At 39.4% G+C, this 22371-nt stretch overlaps 1 protein-coding gene across 2 annotated transcripts in view; it reads left to right on the forward strand.

The window, feature by feature from the left end:
• Nucleotides 1-410: 410 nt before the first annotated feature.
• dab2ipb (DAB2 interacting protein b) overlaps nt 411-22371 on the forward strand; it is a 170645-nt gene continuing 148684 nt past the window's right edge. For both annotated transcript variants that reach the window (XM_008423607.3, XM_008423606.3), the window contains exons 1-3: nt 411-906; nt 13376-13500; nt 18315-18420. In XM_008423607.3, the coding sequence (XP_008421829.2) occupies nt 852-906; nt 13376-13500; nt 18315-18420 (286 nt within the window). In that variant the 5' untranslated portion in view covers nt 411-851. The remainder of the gene's footprint in view (nt 907-13375; nt 13501-18314; nt 18421-22371) is intronic.

Consider the following 22371-nt stretch of genomic DNA (forward strand, 5'->3'; position numbering starts at 1 on the left):
AATCTATTTAAGGGGACAAACTTTTATCCATCCAAAAATTCTTATCCATAGCTCTGTGTATCCCAAGATAACTAAATGTCCACTTGCTCATTTTGACCCTTCGTGACACACTTTTCTCCCTCCATTATGAATGCATATGATGCAGGCCTTCCATTTTCTAGTGTCTTAGGAACACTGCACCCCTGTTGGAACTGAAACACTCCTCCTGACCTGCTAACTCCTGCAGCTGACTGCTTTGTATTTATTTATTTATCTGAATTTCTGATGCGTTCTCTCTGCAGACACGCTGGCCCGCTGCCGTTCGGCTCCGCAAATTCCCAGAAGATTGGATCTGTCATACACAGACTTAAACTTGATGTAGTGCATGTAAGCTCCGAATTGGTTCAGCGTGCAGCGCCCCGCAAGGTTACCGAGAGGGGAGGGGAGAGGGACGGATCAACGCCTGAGCGAGTAAGCCTATACACTAAAAAGGTAATTGCTTCGCTCCTTCCTTTCAGCACCTCCTCCGGCTCCCTTCGCTCCTCCCATGCCTCCCGACTCTGCGTGCACGTCAAAAGATCTCCATCCGCAGTTACATGTGCTTTCACACACCCCCTCCCCCCGACGCCCCTACCCGCGCCCCTCTCCTCCCCTCACACCCCAGCAGGGAACGAGAACAAGAATGAGAGAAGCTGAGAGTGTGCCGGCGGCTGCAGTCACTTTCCAAGGTAATCTGGGAGGATCGCTTCCCTTCCCGTCTCGTCGCCCCGGCCCTGGTGTTTACGCGCCGAGCTGCTCCACAGACTCCATCGCCACAACACGCAGCGAGCGCGGCTCGCTGGTCGTCTCACTCCCGGGAGCGAGGACTCAAGATGCAGCAGCAGCAGCAGCAACAAGAAGAAGTCATGTTTTCGTATTCCCCTTCAGGTGAGCAAACCAGTCATCTTTCCATAAAAAAATAAAAATAAAAATAAATGTTTTTTCATATTTAAGCATCCTTTTATTCATTTTTCTAAAGTGTGACATTTTTTTTTTACATTTTCTATCTGAATCTGTGTGTTCATTTTTTTTTCTCCACAAACGCACACACACCTATGAGAGCATGTGGTGTTCTGCAGGAGGTGATGATGCTTGTTGTTGTTGTTGTTGTTGTTGCACTACCATACCTTCCATATGGTAGTGCTGAAAGTGGAGTAGCTGCTGTTACTACAACTGGCTGGTCCCTTGAAGCCCAGCTGTGAAACTCCATATGGATGAGGGGAGTAGTTGGTTCTCGTGACCTAGATTTAGGAACAATTTCTTTAAACTCGGATCTGCTGTAGTTTTGCCGCCGTAAAGTAAAGCTTTAATTCCGTGATGAAGACGATCATAAAACAAGATGCAGGTTGCCTCTTTCTGTAAGCATGCATCCAGGCTGAACAGTGAGGCAGATTGATTAATGGAAGTGTCCAGCCGCAATACGTGGATTCGCTTCGCTTTTGTTCCTGGAGAAGTACACGGTGCAAATCAATGGCTCTTCATCACCAAACAGACGGCGATGAAGATCGTTTATACCCTTCCAACTTCTCCAGATATGTCTATTTTTGCACACTACAATTGCACAAGTGATTGAATTTTTTTTTCTAGTCTAAGACCGGCACAAGTCTTGTCATGACTGTAAAATAGGAAAAAACAATTATTTTTTTATGTTTTACAGATCGAAAATTCTTGTTTGCCTTCTTACAGCTAAATAGTGACTTTTTGTGCGCTGAAACTCAGTCAAATTGGATGGAGAGCATCTAGTCTTGTGCTTTTTTTAAGTTTTTCCTCAGATTCTCGATTTTATTTAAAATGTTACTTTAACTGGGCCTTTTTTTTTCTTTCCACATTAACGTGCTGTCCTTGTGACTGTTTCATTGTAGCTAAGACTGTACATTTAGGGTTACTGTCAATTTGAATCTTCATCACTGATGAAACAAAACATCCCCAAAGCATGATGCAGCCACCACTGTGTTTCACTGTATTTTTAGGATGAGGTGCACTTTTAGTTTTTCACCACACACACACACACACACACACACACACACACACACAGCATTTTCAATTTGGGCTAAAAGTTCAAGCTCGTTCTCATCTGACCAGATCTTTATTTTTTTTTTGTTTATTTCCTCCACATTGCTTTGTGGTCGACACTGATGTGAAATTAAACTGTTATCTAGATTGTGGGTTCAACACACCAAAAAGAAATAGTCATGTTTTGCAGAAATGTGAAACAAGAAGTGCAAAACAAGACACAGATCTAAAAGCTGTGGGACATCGACTCCCAAAACGTAACTTTGCGCTTCCTGTGGTATAAATCTCTCTGGAGCTTCATCCCTGACCCGCCTGCTGAGCTGCTTGGTCTTTGTGACGTCTCTGGTTCACTGATGTTCTCTGGTAAACCTCAGTAGCCTTGACGGATAGCTATATTATTACACACAGTCATCTTGGGTAAAAATGTTTGTTGAAAAACTCCTAAGCTTCACTTTTCTCCTTACAATAAAATGCAACTTTGTGATGGTCAATTGCATAAAATTTCAATGAAATAATTGTATTTTATAAAGTCTAATTGAAGGCACATTAAAATGCATCAATTTAGCCTTGATAGTTTAGAGTATCACAGTAAAATTGAGTTACACAATAGTGGGGAAAAAATAAAAGTAAAAAACTCGAATGAGATCCAAACGTATTGTTTCTGTTTAGATCCTCGGCCTCTCAGACCACTATTCGTGCCCAAACTGAAGGGATACCTGGAACGGATTTAATGATGTAGCTGCCAGTTTTTCTCCATGGCTGACTGACTGACATGTCGGCGCGATTCCGACACGCCGCCCGTTACCCATCACCTTGTTTTTTGTTTTTTTTTTGGCTCGTTATTGAGAGAGGCGGGAGGTTGAAATCATTACCTGCATGTGCATTTATGTTGATTCCCATCACTTTTTCACACGAGCCCTAGAGACTGCAACAACAAAAAACACGCCTCAAGAAGTGACGGCGCATGAAAAGGTGTGGGCTACACGACGCTTCGTGTTGATTTGTTGTTTGTGTGTCGACGCTTCGCCTGATGCGATGAAGGTGATAAACGGGTTATGTCCGGTGAGAGTGCATGAAGCTCAGCAGACAATAGAGAGGTGTAAACGCTCCTCGTGATGATCAACACTCACTCACAGTCTCCCTGTTAGAAATGTTGCATAATCCTCAGCTTCCTTTTCTGGGGAAAAAAAACAACAACAAAAAACCCTTCAAAAAGCAAGTCTGCAAGTACATACTGAAATGTTCTTAAAACACACAAACTGTTCTGACCGCGAACTGTAATATGTAATGAGGTTGTATATCGTGGAGCTACTTCTGATGGGTGTTGAAGTATCTGACAGAAACGGCGTCATTTTTAGGTAGAGCTATCACGATATCACCCCAATAATAAAATAGATGCAAATTCTCATTAGAAATTTGACTGTAAAGGCAATAAACTCACTTAAACTTACCCTTGAGTTGGATATTTAAACTTTTTTTTTTCCACTGAATATGTTCTCATAACATCCAAAGTGACAGTTTTTTAAAAACAGCCAAAAAACTTGATTATCCCACTCCTACAGTTTAAATTTTTTTACGAGGTGGCAGAGAAAGTTTTTAATTCTTTCCTGACTTTTTGTTCCATAGAGATATGCTGCCCCTCCACCACCTGTTGCTGTGCAAATTCGGCCAGCTGGCTGAAACCCCCGCCCCAAAAAACAAAAGGCTTCCGAAACAACAATGTTCCAATTAAAGGAATGATAATGACGCTCAAGAAATGTAAATGCCCTGATAGATTGGAAAAATTTGTGGTAAATGTACAATCTATTGAAAACTGACTACAAAATATGACGGATTATCCCAAAACATTTATATTTAGGGCCAATGAGCAATCATCCTAATGCTGAACCCTGGGGAACTCCTTTGCTTAGTGAGAGATATTAGGAAAATTACACACTGGGTCAAATCAAGGGAAAAACAAAAAACAACATCACAGTATTTATTGAAGTCTAAGTCATATTTTACGCAATTTGGTTTCTATGCCAGCGGTTACTGTGCTATTTCTTTTCTTTTTTTAAATTTTAAATATTGCCTTGCAAAGTTTTTGTTGTTCAGTAATTACCCTCTCGGGAACATCATTATTTTGCCTGTTTAGTCAGCCTTCATCACGTTCAGACACAGTCTTGCATGCAGAGTGTCCTTTGGTTTTCACAGTCCAGTTGTTTTTCAGAGAACTTAATAAGTGGACATGTTGGATCAAAGCATTCTCTCCAAACTCTCAACGTCAGTGAGCTGAAATGATTAATTCTAAATCCTATAAAGACTTAGTCACTTTTTTTTTGTTTCACCGTTTTCAATATGATTGCATTTGTAATTTATAGAAGCAGTGGAAATTCAATTTTTTTTCCAAAAAGAAAAGTTGCTGTAAATGAATTCTTGTGCATAGTTTTTACTTTGGTCACGTTTAAATGACACGAGCGAAACGACTCGGATACTTAAAGACGTCAACATTTAATAGCATGCTTTAAAAAAAAAAAAAAAAAACATTAGGTTTTAAAAATAAATTCTGCAAATGTTTTCTGTGAGAAACGTACTAGTCAACAGACTTGTACCGGCTTGTAGAAAACCTCAAAGCTTCCTTGAGGTTTCTGCTTCAGGTGAGCAAGGAGGCTAAAATCCATACTCTGTAGGAGTCTCACTGTGGGTGCGCACGCTTTAATGTGATGTGAAGTCGATATTAACCTCCAGATTTTCCAGAGCATTTTCAAATACAGTGAAAGCAACCAGTAATATAAAAAAAGTTTATATGTAACCCCTCAGTTTTCTTTCTTAAGAGCGCCAACTAGGGTTGACTCACCACAGTGGGCATTAAACTAAAATATTTCACATAAAATGTTAGACAAGCTTCTCCACCGAACTCGGAGTATTGACTTAAATCCGTTCAATACCAGATACAAGTACTCTAGTCCAGCCTGTTAAACCAGAGCTTATTATTGTGTTGTTAGTCACAGCTATTGACGGAGGGATAAAATGCTAATATTGTCCAGTTATTGATCCGCTCAGTCAGAAGTTAAACTAGGGAGAGGAGCAAAATCTGAGGTAGGCGGGAGCACCTAGCTGCAACCTGATTGGATGGCTCAAATGGTGACAATATTGGTTTTGTAACCTTTTGACACACAATCACGAATAAGACGGAACAAACCTACATCAAAACATACATACAAATGAAAGATGCGTGACCTTATGTAACCGTTTATTTAAGTAAGTAACATAACTTCATGACAGATGAATATGTAATGGTGGTGTTTGCTGAATAATTTTACACTTTTTTTAGCTAGGAACATGAAGAAAAGCTAGCAAAGAAAAAGAAATTAATTTCTTTCCCATGAGATATAAATGTACCACTATGTTTTGTAGTTATTTGAGAGATAAGTTTTTTTTAATTTGTGTGGGATCACAATTATGAAAGCTAATGTTAGTGTGGAAAAAATGGCCACAGAAACTGCAAAAATAATTCTATTGAAACAACAGATAAACAAAAATGAATTAAAAAAAACCCAACCTTACCTGCTCGGTGAAGTCAGTGTGAAATCACAAACAGTTTTACAAGTGGGCAGCATGCAGGAAACCGAGAGAGAAACACAAAGACCAGTTGAATCTGTGTGGGTGTGAAAAAGCTTAACACGACTGTAAGGGTTAGCTTGGATATTTTTTTGAAGTGAGGTTTTATTATTGCTAACTTCACTTTACCAAGAGTATAAATCTGTCATCGCACAGACGGTGGAAGCCATCAAGCTGTACACACTGTATCTGTCGAGTCTCAACAGCAGATTTAGTGAACCAGTAACCATCCGGATAGTTTTTCAAACAACTTTGAGATCCGGAAAACAAAGGAACATGTCATCTTCAATGACGCTAACGTAAAATAAAAACGCCAGCGGGGGTCGACCGATAAAATTTCACACTACACCAAACAGTGATGGTCTAAAACCTGAACAAACGTCTTTGTGTCATTGGGATGCAACAGCATCAAAGTCAAGTAAAACTGAGAGTATACAGTATATCTAACTAGAAGTTAGCATCCGTTTTTCAAATTTACAAAAACTCACTTTGATGTGACATCTATCTTCTTCTGGTGAGAAAACTGATGCCCATAACAACTTCACACAAAAAAAATCTAAAATAACCACTTGGTATTTCAATGTAAGCATGGTTGTGTAGTTGTCACACTAATGCCTGTTGGTGCATATTCTACACACATCAAGGGATTGTATTGGAATCACTTTACTGCAATCTAGTAGTCTTTGTTGTGCCTCATTAATCCTAATTTTGATCATTTGCATGTGAAATGACAACATTCATGAATTGTATATGAAATACTCAGATTATGCTTGACACCAAAAACACAAGTAACATTGACTGAATTTAATCTGTCATAACGATGGACTTCTTTGGTTCTCATTGATGATTATTTTTGGTCCATCAAACCACATTGGACAACACTGAAGAAGCAGTGTTGTCCAAGAGTCTCATCAGTAAACTCTAGAGCTGCCCTAACTCTTTGTACTCTGCATCATGTCAACTTCTGAGACATCGGACAACTGTGGATGCATCATCTGATACATTTGCAGCATTTCTGCAAATCACTGCGCAGACAGAGTAAAACACTATGGTGGGAGCAGAGTTCCCTTCTTTGGGTTTCTTCCCTTACTCAAGTGGAACAAGAGGACGACTCCCTCTAGAGCAGGGGTGGGCTACTCCAGGCCTCGAGGGCCGGTCTCCTGTAACTTTTATATGGATCTCTACTTCAACACACCTGACTCAAATAACGAGGTAGTTAGCAGGACTCTGGAGAATTTGACTACACTGAGGAGGTGATTCAGCTATTGGATTCAAGGGTGTTGGACCAGGGTGACATCTTAAGAGTTGCAGGACATCAACCCTCGAGGACCAGGATTGCCCACCCCTGCTTAGAACCTTCTTTAAGTGTAACGTCAGAGCAACTCATCTGCAATTCTGATGGGCGAGGTTTCTTAGGGAGGAAGTCTTCCACAGCACCGGAACCTTCTCCCGGGTTAGGATGTCCGCCAGATTCCCAAATGGCTCTTCCCATCCGAGTTTAACGGGATCTGGGTCTGCTGCCTTGTTTCCTTTCAATCAAGATGGCATGTGCATCTTATCTCCTAGAGATAGACTAGAAAAGGATGTGAAGGGATCACCATCATCTCCCAATGGTGTGACAAATAAAAGGAGGATGGTCAAGGTCTGTTTGGCCTGATATTTTTCCTGTATTCTACTGGCTCTCGCTCCTCCTTCCTATCTCTACTCCGGACTTTAAGTTGCTTTTGTTTACCTCAGTAATTCCTTGTCTGGTGATTTATGGATTGTTTTTGGGGAGGCATCTCATCGTTTTGGTGGGGGGAGGGTGTCAAAGGCAGTGGCGGAGCTAGACTTTTAAAGTGGGGGGGCCAAGGGCCAAGGACTACCTCTGGGGGGGCAAAATTTTAAATGTGTGTGTGCACATATATATAATTAAAAAAAATAACCAAACTGAATATTTTGTTAGTTTTTAAGCCCCTCTGTCATTTGACATGTTATAATTAACACCTTTGACTGGAGCACATGGAGACATGATAGACTTTATGCAGAGTTCATCGCAGAGGAAACTAAAATCAATCAAATAAAAGATCCTTTCTGAATATCATCTCATGGACTCTGAACTAAATGCATCTTTCTGACTGGGAGCTGACAGCGTGTTGAAGAGTTATGGACACCTTGGTTAGGAAGCTCTGATTGGACAGGTCATTTGACGGGTAACAATATTTCGGGTCGGACCAGAATTATTTGCCTGATGGTGGTTCGGGCTTCTAATGAGTTTACATTTAATGAGTTTGGAGCACACAGAGAAAACCTAAAGAGAATGTGATCTACTTATTGTAGTTTAAGTAGAGGAATAACAGCTGACTGTTGAGAGAGGAAAGAAATTAAAGTGCAGATCCGTTAGGCAGAAACAAGCGCAGAGCGCTGGGCAATAAATGCTCCACCGTTACGCTCCAATTAATCACACATGAGACGACAAACGCAAAATATACAATATATAGTTACACTGCTTACGTTAATGGTGTTTTAAAAACAAAACCAGTAAAAACTTAACCTAGTTAATATGTCAGATTCCCTCCTCACCCTCATCTTGATAAGAACAGAGAGCAGTTCGCTGGTTTCTGTCCAGAATGTGATCAGCTGACCACTTGGTGCGCAGACAGTTTCAACATAGTGGAGCTCATTATTAATCAGACTAAGAACAATATCAGTCAAAGAATCATCTCTGATCTGGACGCTTTAACGGACCAGAGGCTTTGGAGCTCCTAGCTCAGCTGATCTGCTTCTGCGAGGTTTTTCTCCCGCAGAGGGATCAGGAAACGATCAGAGTTCTGTCGTCTTCTAATCACGTCATTTCGTGAAATGTTACCTGATTTCAAAAACGTTCTAGCAGAGAAATAATAAATGTTTCGTTTGATGACTACAAATTGGAAATAAAATTATTTTTTTCTTTGACGGACAACGAAAAAACCTCTAGCGCCACCTCTGATCCAAACTACGAACATTGTCGACCCCTCTTCGGTTTTTTCTCTTTTTTGCGGAGGATCAATAAATAACTTATTGGTGTTTTACCATCACCACCAGATATGAAGTGCTTTAGCCTTTGAATTGCACCACAGCGCAGCATAACTGAAACATCCAGGAGAAGAATGTCATCTTGTTGTTATGAGTATAAAGGAGGCTGGTATCACGCCTGATATAAATCTATTTATTTATGTCATCACATGGACTTAAAGTTTTATACATTTTCTTTTGATATATTTATTATTATTTTTCTTCTTTAGACATTAGGTTGGCTTAGAATGATTCCAAATAATGTACAGGAATGACCTGGTGCTGTTACATGTCAATCATCTGGGGGGGCCACTAGGGGGGCCAATCAGATGACAGGGGGGGCACTGGCCCCCCCTCTGGCTCCGCCACTGGTCAAAGGTGTAGTTAGATGGTCACACACTCGGTCATGGCATCAATCTCTCCGTGGGGCTCAACGAGCGCATCCCCTACTGTAACCTCGAAACAATGCTGCAGAGCTCGCCGTGTCTCCGAAGCCACCCGTGTTTATGAATCCCAGTTCAAAGAACGGCGCTTGTTTCTCCTGATTAAAAAAAAGCAGTCTTTTCTGCTGAGATGGTACTTTCGCTCAAAAATCAATCACCTCTTTAGCGCTTGCTTTAATTGGCTCGTTATACCTGCCATCGCAGCCCTATATTTATTTACAGCTTAAATAAATCTGAAGCAATACATGAAAACATAATGACGTAGCGTGCCACACATAAATTCTGCCGGTATTTCTTCAGCACGATATAACAGTAATGTATTCCTCAGACAAATGGGCAGTAGGAACGGTGGCCCGTACTGCTGACAGCTACAGCAAGGACAGATTAAAATAAATAATTTAAGAGCTGAGAAATTCTAAAGGTTACATCTTAGGTCTTCTTCACAGATGTGTAAAACCCATCACCATGTCATTCTACGTCAAATTAATGCACAAACGCACACGAGTTTCTCGCAGATCAGCTTGAAGTCGTGTTTTGACGACTTCAAAACACGAAGTTTTCTTTTTTTTTTTCTTTTTTTTACCGAGCTTCTGTGGAGACAGGTTCATAATCCCCCGTGTTGATTAAATTACGCTATACAGTATCAGCTAAACCTAAAGCTCGAGGATTATGAGAACGAGAGAGATAAACAAGAAAGAGATTAAGCGAATGACGGAAGTCCTCTGACTTGACGGAGCTCTGCTTCGCATTTTTAATTTGATTTCCTTCAATAAAACAACAAAGTCAGACTTCATGTACATTTAATGAGCTCTAAGTCTTGGATCACATCGGTGTAAATCTCTCCACAAACACAGTTGTTGTGGTAATTACTTTTAGAACAAGAGCGGACAACAATAAAGACGGACATCCTTAGAAAACACCACAGAAAACGCAAACAAAGCCAAACTTCTGTTTTTTGGTGTTTTTTTTTTAAGCTTTCAAACATAACCCACTTTCCATAGACAACATGAAGCCCCATGATTTAAATTGTATAGATTTCATTTGTTGGATTTTATAATAACAAGCATTGTTATCATAAACACCCAGCTGGGGTGTTATTTGACCCTACGATGCCTCTACGTGTATGAGCTCGTCTTCACTTAATGCACTAAGTTAAATATACTTATTCGCCGCCTATACGCGTTGTATAACGTACTGCACACGAGTTGATTTTATTTCTCCAATCAGACTTTTGCGCTTTCTTATTTTGTTATCTGTAACTATGTGAAAACTGAAAAGTTACAGAAAGAGGAGGAAGGTAATCTCTTCAATTTTCTGTCAACTCTGTTAAGAAATAGAGGGGCAGGAAACAGGGTGATTTGACATTAACAGATGGTTTGGAAAAAAGGCATCTGTTAAAATGTCATATCTTAATGACTTGGCAGAAACTGCTACGGTAGATTTTATTTTACTTTTACAGTGATAAAAGGTTAGAAAGAAAATTAAATTGGTATTATTTGAAAAGGACAAGCAACAATTGCACGTTACGTAGAGACTTGGCCAAAAAAAAGAACGAAAAAAACAACTAGAAAAGTACTACATTTAGTTTTAAGTGCTTCTTGGTAAATGTTTTTTTTATTATTATTATTAACCTAGGATCTGTGTGGCATTCAGGCTTTTCCTTTGCCTGCAGTCAGATCCAAATGAATAAGAAATGTTACATGTCTTTCATAACCGACAGCTACATGACGCTGAACGTGTGAATTGGGTCTCTGAGACGTTGTAGTACCAAAGAGAGATGTAGGTTTTATGACCAGGAAAATAAAATATTTACACTGATTTGTCTGGTTCCATTCATTAAAATGCATTTATTTACATTAAGGTGGTATGATCATTTGGACAGCCAAAAAGAAAAGTTGATGCAAATTTGTATAAATACTTTGCACATCACACAGACGACGGTTCTCTTTGGTGGAACCTGGATTTTTTTTTTTTTTCTTCGGGAAATGTGAAGTATGAGAGCAACAGAAACAGGAGCGCTGTATCGTAAGTAGCTCACGGATAACAATAGCCAGAGGGAAGAAAAATTCAGAACTGCTCTGCTGGTTGCATAAGAAAAAACTGAAGAGTTTCCCAATTAGCAGTTTTTACAGACATGGAATACAAGACACCACATCTGTGCATTAGCGCTTAGCAAAGTGCATAGCAACCTGCTCTTGAGTAGGTTGCTATGTGAAGCAATGTTGAGTTTTTTTTTTTCATTTTTTTACCTTATACAGAATTGGGAACAAATCATAATTTGTCACAAGTATCTCCTGTAACAAAATGTGAACCCTCTGCCTGTCATAAGACTTGAGAGTTTATCATTTATCCGTTTTTTACTATACAAATCATAAAAATAAACGTACCTTTAATTTCATGACCGTTGAAAGCCCCTCCAAATGTCTAGTTTTATTTCTAGTCTAGTTTTTGTCTGTTTTTCTTATAGACATTTAGATTAAGGGAAATCTTGCATGAGTGCATTTTTTTTGCATATTTATTCAAGTTGAATTTAATTTAGCTCTGTTTAGTGGTGCTTGAATCCATTGATCAAGAGCATGTTTCAGTATTTACACACGCAGGTCTTCTAATGCGCTTGATAAAAGCTGCGCTAACGTTTGCTAGCTTTCCAGTATGCTTTTTTTCCCTTCAAAACTACGTTTCTCTCAGCTAAAAACGCAAAAAGAAAGAATTTCACTAAGGTTTCATCATAGCATTAAATAGGCAGTATACTATAATTTTTATTTGAAAAAAAAAAGTTTTAAAAATATTTTTAAATATGCAAACTTTGTACAATAATTTGCCCCACTATGTGAAAATGTGGATTTTTAAAAGACCTCTGATCTTAAGCTGAAGCACACTTAGACTATGCAGCAGGACAATAATCTTCTGAAGGACACCGATAGCTCGATCTGAGGAAACTGAAAGCTGGAGTGGACTAGTCAAAGTACTTCAAGCTGACATTTTGGTGAAAAGGCTGTTTATGATTGGGGGTGGGGGGAGGAAAAACCCACTTGCATTGTGGATGAAATAAAGAGTGGATCCAATTTCTTCCACAGTGACGCAAAAGATTCGCTGCTGTCGGTGCCAACGGCTGCACATCAGTTTTTACCTTGAGAGCTACAAAGAAGCAAAATGAGACTAAATCCTTACTGGGGCAAACGCTACTTTCTCAGCACTGTAGCCGAGACTGTTATTGCTAATAATAAATAGCCCGTTTGTTGTGTTTATCAATTAGTAAATCCAACAGATGTTCAAACTTGGAACTGCTTTTCAGTTTGCTTTGTTGTCATTGCCAGATCCCAGTTTCAGAGGTGAATGGAGTCCAGAATACGCAGCTACCAGCTCTAGTTCTAGGTTACTGTCATCAGTTTAATTTTGCTTTTCATAGTCAATTTAGTTGTTTGTTTTGGTTCAAGATTCCTCTTTGCGCTTTAGTGTTATGTATTTTTATTCATCTCTGTGGTTCTGGTGTATTTTGTTTGATTTTAAAAGCTCATATTTTATATTCTGCTTGGGTTTTTATTGCTTTGGTGTTCTCGTCAAGCCTTTTGTTTTTTGGTGACAATTTGTCCTGTTGGCTCTTGTCTGATATATGTACATTTCTGTTTTTTGTTTTTCCATGTTCTCAACATATTCTACCAGCCATTTTGCACATTTCCTCAGTTCAGCTGCAGTTAGTTATTTGCCTTCCCTCAAAGCTGCACCCAGTTTCTAATCTACAACCTGATCCTTGTTCAGTAATCGACTCTTTGCATCAATATCGTTCGTCCAGTCGGTTCTTTGTCAAACCGCCCTGTTACACCACCAGCCTCTCGTCTGTTACTTCTTAGTTTTCTTTTATTTATTTTTAATTTTTTATTTTTCTGCTGGTTCCTTATATCTTGACGTCTGCACATCACCATTGTGGCACGGGGGGAAAAAAAAATTGCAAGAATTTGCCATTTGTTTTGTTTTTATAACTCACGAAAAAATGCAAAATGTAGAAAGGGATATCTATTTTTAAGACACCATACTCATCAAATGGACTAATATTTTTAGTGAAAGTGACACATAATTAAAATATCGACAATAAAGGGGATTTGTGCCTTTATTTAAGCAAAGGAGCTGAAAAAATACAACAAAAAAATCTTGACATTTAAAATCCTCAATGAACATACAGAAATCTTTGCTTTTCTCTTTGCTCTTCACAGATGCTGTTATTCTTTGTTGTTACATTTCTTTTCCTCTCTCTCTCTCCCCCCGTTCAGATCTGCGGCGCCCGCCGCAGCAGCGGATGTCACGCGGACATTCATACGAAGAGAGAACTTCGTGGAACCCGAAGTGCTCTGCGGTGGCCGACCGTCAGATGCTGCTTCTCGACAAACAGGAGGCGGTGAGAGCAGACAGCACAGCTTCTCATCTGTTGTGTCCCTCCATGGCGGCTTTGTGTCTTCTTTTTCTGGATGAATCTGATGTACTCCCGTACAACGGCACTTTCATCTGCTCCACTTTGAAATTAAGTTAGAACGCAGACCCAGAATCTCAATGAGAGTTTTGATTTTTTTTTTTAAATCTCAGTACTTGTGGGGGGGGGGAAGAAAAATAAGATGAAGCTCTACAGTATTAAAAGGTTTTGTATTGAAGTTCAAGTGCTGTAATCAAAATGAAGGACTTTCCACAGCAAATTAGTGTGGTCCACTGTGTTTTTGTATTAAAAGATGTTAAGTTGACAGGAAATGTAAAAGTATTGCTGTGTAATTATATGTTACGGGTAAAGATCTCCAGTGAAATGCTATTTAAACCCACAACTAGTCTAAAAACAACAAATTTGCACTTCATGATCCCAGATATTGTGACTGCACAACTGCAGAGTAAGACACAGTGAGCTAGCCATGGAGCTAGCCACACAGTAAATTAGTAAAGTACAGCAATATATTTGTTTTTTTTCTGTCTTCCGACGTCAACATGAAAGACTACATTTCTACACGTAAACAGTTTTCTAAAGTGGATTTTCAATTGAAGCAGGAGATGATAACTAAAGGAAGACCAACACCGGAGCTGAAAGTTTTACTTCCAGACAGTTTGATAATTCTCAAACGGAGTAGAAAAGACATGTTGAGGATAGACTTGGCTTTGGATGAACGGATATTTTTGTGCAGAATTAGGGGTGCATGGATTTCATTGATACGTAAAGGTAAGACAGCAATAAGATGTTTTTGGTTAGTTTTTTAATGAAATGTGCGTTTTGTGGGCTACAGTTCATGTTTGAATAATTCAGTAAAGTAGAAGCTGGAGCTAATCTACCACAGTAATTATTTATTAATAAAACATAAAGCCTAAAACGTACTGCAACAGACTAAATGTTCTGTTCTGTGTGTGAATGTTTTTTGGTGTTAAATCCTGAAATATGAAGTGGCATTGATGTCAGTTGCTATGCGACGAGTCTGTATAGCTTGGAGAATACAGATCACTTTGCTGTGGATCATAGCACAAAATACCTATTTTTAAGTTTAACTGAGTTAACGCGGCCATGGATGACATGCAAAAGATCAGTCTTTTTGCCCCCCAGCGTTGTATGAATGCGTGATCTTTCATTAGGTCCAATAACATGCATGGTGTCTAAGTCATAAGTCAGTGCCTCACCAGCAATGAACCTCACCGTACGTCACTGACATACATACACAGAATCCTGTTGCACTTTTCATCAAGTTATTATGATTTTGTCTGTCAGAAAGATCCTTTCAAAAATCTGGAAAGCTTCAGAACGAGCCGTTTTTGTTTTTCTCTCAAGGACAGTTGGATTGTGAAAATCTGTGTGCAGTTCCTGCTTCTTTGTTTTCTTTTTTCTTTTTAAGGGAACCAAACAAAACAGCTGATAACCCAAAAAGAATACATTATGAGCACTCGCTAAATGAAAAGTAAATTATTATGCCAAATCATGCCTTGCATCAGTTTCTTATTTTTTATGCAAAAGTGATAAAAAAAATTATCCCCACAGCTTTATGGCTCCATTTTATCTCTTATCTTATTTACAATCTGCCTCTACGTTTTCTGTTCTGTTGTATTTCTTGGTAGTTGGTAGCAGGTTTGGGCCAGCTGCCAGTGTGAAGGTATGGTATTGTTTTTGTAGTTTAAACACTATTAGTCTTTTAAAGGAGATGCCAGAGAAAGTGTTGAGGAGATCAGAGTATTTTCTGACCCACAGAGTAGCGATGTAATGCGCTCTCCGGCCATCTGACTGCCACACACTGCCAGTCAGGTGGATAGAAGAAGAAAGTCGCTGCTCCTGTCCCAAACTTACATGAAACACAAAATCAGCTATTTGAAACTACATCCGACGGCTAAAAACAAGGATATCTAATCTGTCTTAATTAGATAAAATTGTTCTAAAACTGCAGTTGGAACAAAAGGGAGTTATCTCCCAACAGCACCAACATTACCTGGCTAATATGAGCTTGTCTTTTGTCTATTTAGCTACAAATAGCAGAACACACAGGGATCATTGCTAAAATTGTTATTAAAAATAAAATTTGTAATTCAACCAGAGGTTCACTGTTCGTAAATATTGGCGTGAGTGTGCGAATTATTTTACATTATTATATTTCGGTTTGGTTTCCCGTATCAATCTGCTCTGGTTCTGGTTTCACATCATTACACTGCGATGTTTCACGACCCTCTGATGTCTCGTTCTCCGTCTTCAGCGATACGCTGAGGCTCTCCTGAAATTCTCATTCGCTTCTCTCCTTTCTTTAATTAATCTAGAGACGTTTCCATCTTCTCCACTTGTGGTCTGGAATCGTTCTACCATCTCAATTATGAATCAGAATCAAGCTATCTCTAACGACGAATGCCACCGTACAGTATCTGATATGTTTTTCTTTTTTTCTCCTCCGTCAATATTTCAAGCCTGGGAACGTAAGATGCTCCAGCACTTCAGATAAATTATTACTCTGTCACCAAGTATATATATAAAAAAAAAAATTAATAATGGATTAGAGGATGAATAATGGACTATAAAAATCTCATTATAATAAAGAAAAGCCACAAATTCCAATGTCTGCGTAGAGTTAGTGCTGATATAGCCGAAAAGCTCGCTGAGCTTTGTAGTCCATATAGATGTAAGCGTTATTTATCCCCTTTTGATATTTTTTTTGTTTTGTTGCATTAGAACCACAAAGTGTCCCTTGAGACACCTACGCAAGGTTCGCTTAAAGTTCATCCCCACTCCTATGGCCCCCCAAAAATCTGAAGCTTCAATTTCTATTTTTTTTTTCTCTAAAATATCTAAAACTTGTGGTGTGCATTTGTATTCAGATGCTACCTTAAATGAACTCCAGTGAACCTCCCACAGAAGTCACCTAATGAGTAGATAAAAAGCCCCCTGTGTGCAATTTAATTTCACTAGAAATGGAGACCTTTTGTGAAGGTTTCAGAGGTTTGTGGTTTTTTTTAGAGAGCATCGGGGAACAAATAGCAAAAAAAAAAAAAAAAGGAAAAAGACCAAAGCACACAGCAGGAAAGGTCAGGGGAGAAAGTTGTGGAGGAGTTAAAGCAGAATAAAGTTATATCCCAGAGTTTGAAAGTCTCATGGAGTGCCTTTGAATCCATCTTCCAAAAGCTGAAACAGTTTGGCACAACTGCAAACAAAAAGACCCCCCCCCAAAAAATGGACCCCCACCTGAACTAATAAGACAAGCAAGGAGAGTCAACTGGCCTGTTAAACTGTTAGTGGTGCACAGGACAAATCTTCCAGAAAAACCCCCCCAGCATTGTTAAAAGAAAACACACACACGTTCAGTTTAAAATTTTCCACAAGTCATGTAGACGTGGAACGTTCTCTGCTCTGAGGAGACCAAAACTAACGAGAGTACATGTGAAATGCTACGAATGGCAGACAGCTAACACGCTAAGGCTATGCCTACACAATATGCAAGTTGGACCCAAACGCTCGATTTCATGCGATGTGTAATGTTTCAATTGTTGACTGTGTGTTCTATGACTTTGTGTTTTTATAACTTGAAGCACTTTGAAATGTCTTGTTGCTGAAGTGTGCTATACACATGACATTTGATTTGATGTACATCCAACTTTTTTCAGCCTAAACAACCCAATTCTTCTTTTTAACCCCCAACAAAATCCAGTCTGTGCCACTTCCATATGTGCTGCTAATTCGGAGATGCGTCCGATTGTTTTCCAAGCGTCTTTTCAGAAATTGCAGTCAATACTCCACAAAAAGCCCATTGCTTCTTTTGATTAGCTTCCTTCAAGATGCTATGATCTTGTGGCAATGCTGTTGGATAAACTTTAGAATTGATCCACAAATCTATCATTACTTGTGCTGCTTTGCGACGCCGACACTCTTCTTCTGCGCATGTGGGTCACACAGAAGTTCTCACTGCTGACGGGTTTAATCAGTAGCATGAAAAATTAGTAGCAAAAAAAAAAAAAATCAGAATTGAACATTAAGACCTGCCGTGCGAACGTAGCCTCAACCCTGAACACACTTTGAAAACGAACATTCAAAGATTCTCTCCATTCAATAAGATGGAGCTAGAGCTGAGTTTTTTCTAGATGTGCAAAACTGGTGATGCCCCGGTCTACTTCTGTGATTTGTAGATCATTTAGACATCTAAGCAAAGAAACTTCAGAGAAACAATACAGGCACCTTTAGTCTCCCCGATGCACAAAGAGACTCGCAGAGAGGATCAGACGGAGACAATGACCCAACAGTCGTATCGGAGGATGTGAGAAAGCAAGGCGGAAAGAGCGCCGCAATGAGCCTGGAGGTGTGAGCGTGCTCGATAAGCCATTATCGCCACGAGAGGAGGACACCAGGCCGCTGTTTCATCACAGCCCTTCTTTTCCTTTTCCCTTTTGTGTTGTCAATCATCGTTCGAAGCCAAACATCTTCAATGCGAGCGACGGGAAGAGAAACCTCGGACACAGATTGATGCGCTGCTTAGTGTCTGCTCTACTCGGAACAACAGACACTCATTCATCAGGGTTACGACAGCCATTGTGAGGCGTCGACCCAATACGGCGTCCAACACAGTGATCAGAATCGCAACAGCGATAAGACCCTTTGTAACTGTTGTTTGCTACAATGTAGGACTTGTTGTCTTTGGTGGTACTTCTGTCAATTCTGTGATATTGGTTTATCTGTCTTAAGATGACTGATGGTGTGTTTGTTTTGTTTTTCTTTTGCAGGGGAGGCGCATTGCGTCAGCCAGGGCCCATCTCCTGCGACGCACCATCAGCGTTCCTGTGGAAACTCAGTTTCCAGAGTTTCGCAGCCAGCTTTCCACTGAGAGCGGTAAGCAGCCCAAAGCTCCCCGCTGCTAACGCTGAGCTCTCTCAAGTTTTTTTTTTTCTTTTCTTTTTTATACTGGAAAGAATTTCACTGGCTTCACAGGCAATTTCATCTGCGAGTGTCAGCAAAGTTGCTTGATTCACTGAAATCCGACTTTTTCATGCATTTGAGTCAGACTCGTACAGAGTGGAGGCGGTGAGGTAAACGTCCCTCCAGAGAAGGACGGCCGATTCGCTGCCCGGCTCAGCGAGGGGATTTGTGTCTTGTTTTGTTTCTACCGCTTATCCACTAGATGGAGAGCTTGCTGCTTCTCACTGCTGCTCTGCACTCATCACACTTCAACACTCAAAAATAGATGTAAAAGTTTTTGTTGGCATGCAGTCTTGAGGCTTAAGTGTATAAACTTGATCCAAATAAAGAATCTTAATTAAAGCTCAGAGTTGACAATCAACACATAAAGTCAGATTTGGTAGTCACCTGCCAAATCACCTGCAGGTGACTACCAAATCACCTGCCAATTTTTGTTTTGTTTTGTTTTGTTTTGTTTTTTCTTATATGAGTCACATGTCCGGCTTCTGGGCAAGAAAACAAAGATGCAAGTTTATGGCCTGTTTGAATTCCTGTCCCGTTTTTTTTTGTTTTTTTTTTTTTGCTCTCTGTATCTCGGCCTGTAAATCAGCTGATTTCTGGACAAATATTGGATGGAACCGTTTGCTATAATAAGCAGCACCTTTACGCTTGTGGCCCGTAAAGGACAAGAAACATCACAATTTTAAAATGGGGTTAAAGTTTTGTGTCTGTGTGACTCAATACACAAACTCTTAATTAATATTAGAAATTATGCAAGTGAAGTAAATGGAAAGTAAATACATGTAAAAAAAAAAAAAGCTGGTTTGTTTAAAGTTGAGTGGAAGGAAAAAGTATTGAAGGAACAGGTGTAATTTGTGTTATAGTTTGCATGAAATGTGATTTTACTGTTATCTTACTTGGATAATCAAATATATATATAATTTGTCAGGTGTAATTTTACAGCAAATGTGAAATTTACTGTAAATTTACATAAGATCCTGCATTGATCCTTCCTTCAGATGTTGCATTTAAGGTTGATATATATTTTGGTCCATCCATTTATGACCACAGAATGCTTCCAATGGGATAACTCATCATGCCAGTAGGCTCATCATTTTCTGCATTTATTTTGTCCAAAATGGCAATGAATTCAGTATACACCAATGACTTCCACAATAACCAGATATTAATACACTGAGCACTTTTGGTATGTAGATATTTAGCAGAGAAATTTGTTTCTACTGTTGGTCACTGTCATGACGTAATGGAACAACTTGGTTCAAATAAGGTGTACCTAATATAGTGGCCAATGAAGGTACATTGTGGAAGGGTTGAATGGTGTCTATTTTTATATATCCTGAAATTACAATAATATTATCTACAACTTGCAAGACACTTTTCAGCTAGATACAGCAGCTTGTTTTACCTCAATAATTTCTTAATATTGATGAAAAGTTCCAGTTCCATCGGCAAATTATTTCACTTAGAACACAGGAAAAATGTCTTGTTATAAGTAAAATAATCTGCCAATGGAACTAGAACTTTTTAATCAATATTGATTTATTGACATAACACAAGCTTCTGTGTTTAGCTGAAAATGACTTTGGTTTGTTTTTCTAATTTCTGGTGTTCTCAGATAGTCGCACTAGAAACTAGACCAAAAATACTTGGTAGGATTTTGTGTTTTTGCAGTGATCTCTCACAGCTTTTGTACCTTTTATGAAATTAAGATTCATTTAAACCTAAATCTGCCCGGGGGTATGACTATTTTTGGGTTTTACTGCATATATTACTCGTCTGTCTCAAGCATCGCAACTGTTGTGTTTCTGCGTGCGTTTGTGTGTTCCCTGCAAAACCACAAACAATATTTGCAATTTAGTCTGCGCGCGTCCCACCTGCTCAAGCTTTCCGTTCAAAACCAGCAGCGCAAAGAAAGGAAAACTACGCACCCATGAAAAGGTTTCATCTCGTTTGATCTCCAGGCTGAATTCTGAGCATCTGTCGCCTCCGTTCTTTTGAACTCGTCAAGGTTTTGACGAGAGCACGCATTCGTTTTAGAAAAATAACAGAGCGCTAAATATTTGTCACAACCTGTTTTATTGGTCACACGTTGCACCTCTTTTCCCGGTTTTTTATTTGCGGTGAGCTGTCGTGATTTATAAAGGATTAAACAGAGATATGCTTTTAAAGGATTTCATCTTGCAGCCCTCTCGTGCGTCTTTAATTCCTGCTTGTAATCCTTCTCCCAGAGCGCAAAATGACTATTAGCGCTGAAAAAGGGTGGCATACAAGGATGTGAAAATGTATACTCCAGCTTAATGTTACCAGTGCTGTAATAAAGAATAGCATTTAAACTTGTACCGTTTTGAAAATTTGAAAAGTCCCTGAAGATTTTGTCATTTAATTTGATTTTGAGTGTTGAATGATGCACCAGTGGAAAACCTGTAGCTACAATCAAACAATGCTAGCATGTTTTTTTTTTTTTTTAGCTTGTTTGCTTTTTAATGATTGGATATGAATTTTTTTATTACTCAAAAATTCAGATAATATAAATAAGCAATAAACATATTTTTGTCTCACTTTTTGTCTGAAATGTTACTTAAAACAATTGCATTTCTGCTTAGTAAAAAAGGGATATCATATTAATAAAACATCATTACTCAGCATTTTGAATTATTTTTGCTCAGTTTGAATTTCAGACATGTAGTCAGGTTTGCTCCTGATGTTAAAAGTAGAATGGAGCACCGTATACCCAAATAGCAGACAGAGGCCTTCAGAAAGAAGATTATTGCAGCTTACGAGTCTGGTAACATATTGAAAAATGTTCTGAAATGATTTGAAATCACCATATAAATTATGGTTTATGACTGGAGGAATAATTTAAAACAGCTCCCAACATGTCAAGTTCTTACCGTCAAAACAAGTTCACCATGAAATCAGACCGCAAGATGCAGAAGACACCAATAAATCCATCAAGGACAAAGGACGTTTTAGCAAAACATATTACGAAGGAATACGGTGTTCTCTTTCCCCATGGCCATCTGAGTCCTCGGATTTCAATGAGCCGACAACTTCAAGAGAAGTGTTGCTCAAGAAAACCCAATTTTGGCTTCATCCAAATGTTTGTTGTGTTTCCCACGTGGATTGTAGTAAACTTCTAACAGCACTTCCAGTAGTGCTTAAAGGAACAATATGACGTATTTTCCAAGCACGTGGTGCCATTTCATAGCACAATCAAGTAACTGTTACCCTCAGTTGTTAAAAAAAAAAGTTAAATATAACTTAAAAGAAATGTGATTTTATAATTTTACACATTGAAATTGGGCCACTGTTTCTTTAAAAACTCCTGCTCTTTCATAAACTCCGCCTTCAGGAAGTCATCACATCACAGCTCGATAAAGTTTTCACCAGCTTTGCACTGAGAAGTAGCTGCTACAACGAGCTCAGCAGATGCACCATTCCACCAGGTGTTTGCTAATTGCTGCTGTCTAGTCTGAAGGAGCCGAGTGGGGGAGTCACCACGGGGGCGGCGCTGCTCTGTGAGTCAGAGGCCTGGAAAACGCAGCTCAGAGGAGGAGCCGCGTCACGGAGGCGGGGCTAGGTCCACCCAGGCGTTTCGCACAGCTGAACGGTTGCCACGGGAGACTGAAAGGTTTCTCAAACGTGCATGAAAGAGTCAAAGGAATGTTTCCGATGCCGTGATATAAAGCTCAAATTCAATTTTACATGATATTACAATCGGTGTGGTTTCCACGAAATCTCCTTATTTTTTCAAAAAGAAAGTGGAAAAGTCTGATCGAAGAGGTGACATTTAGCACAGCCGCAATTCCCTCCACCCAGATTTCTCTCACTCTCCCCCTCAGTCTCCTCCCTCCTGCTCCAGGC

Source organism: Poecilia reticulata, chromosome 12 (genome assembly GCF_904066995.2).
Source record: "Poecilia reticulata chromosome 12, P_reticulata-male-v2, whole genome shotgun sequence".
NCBI classification, from domain to species: Eukaryota; Metazoa; Chordata; class Actinopteri; order Cyprinodontiformes; family Poeciliidae; genus Poecilia; species Poecilia reticulata.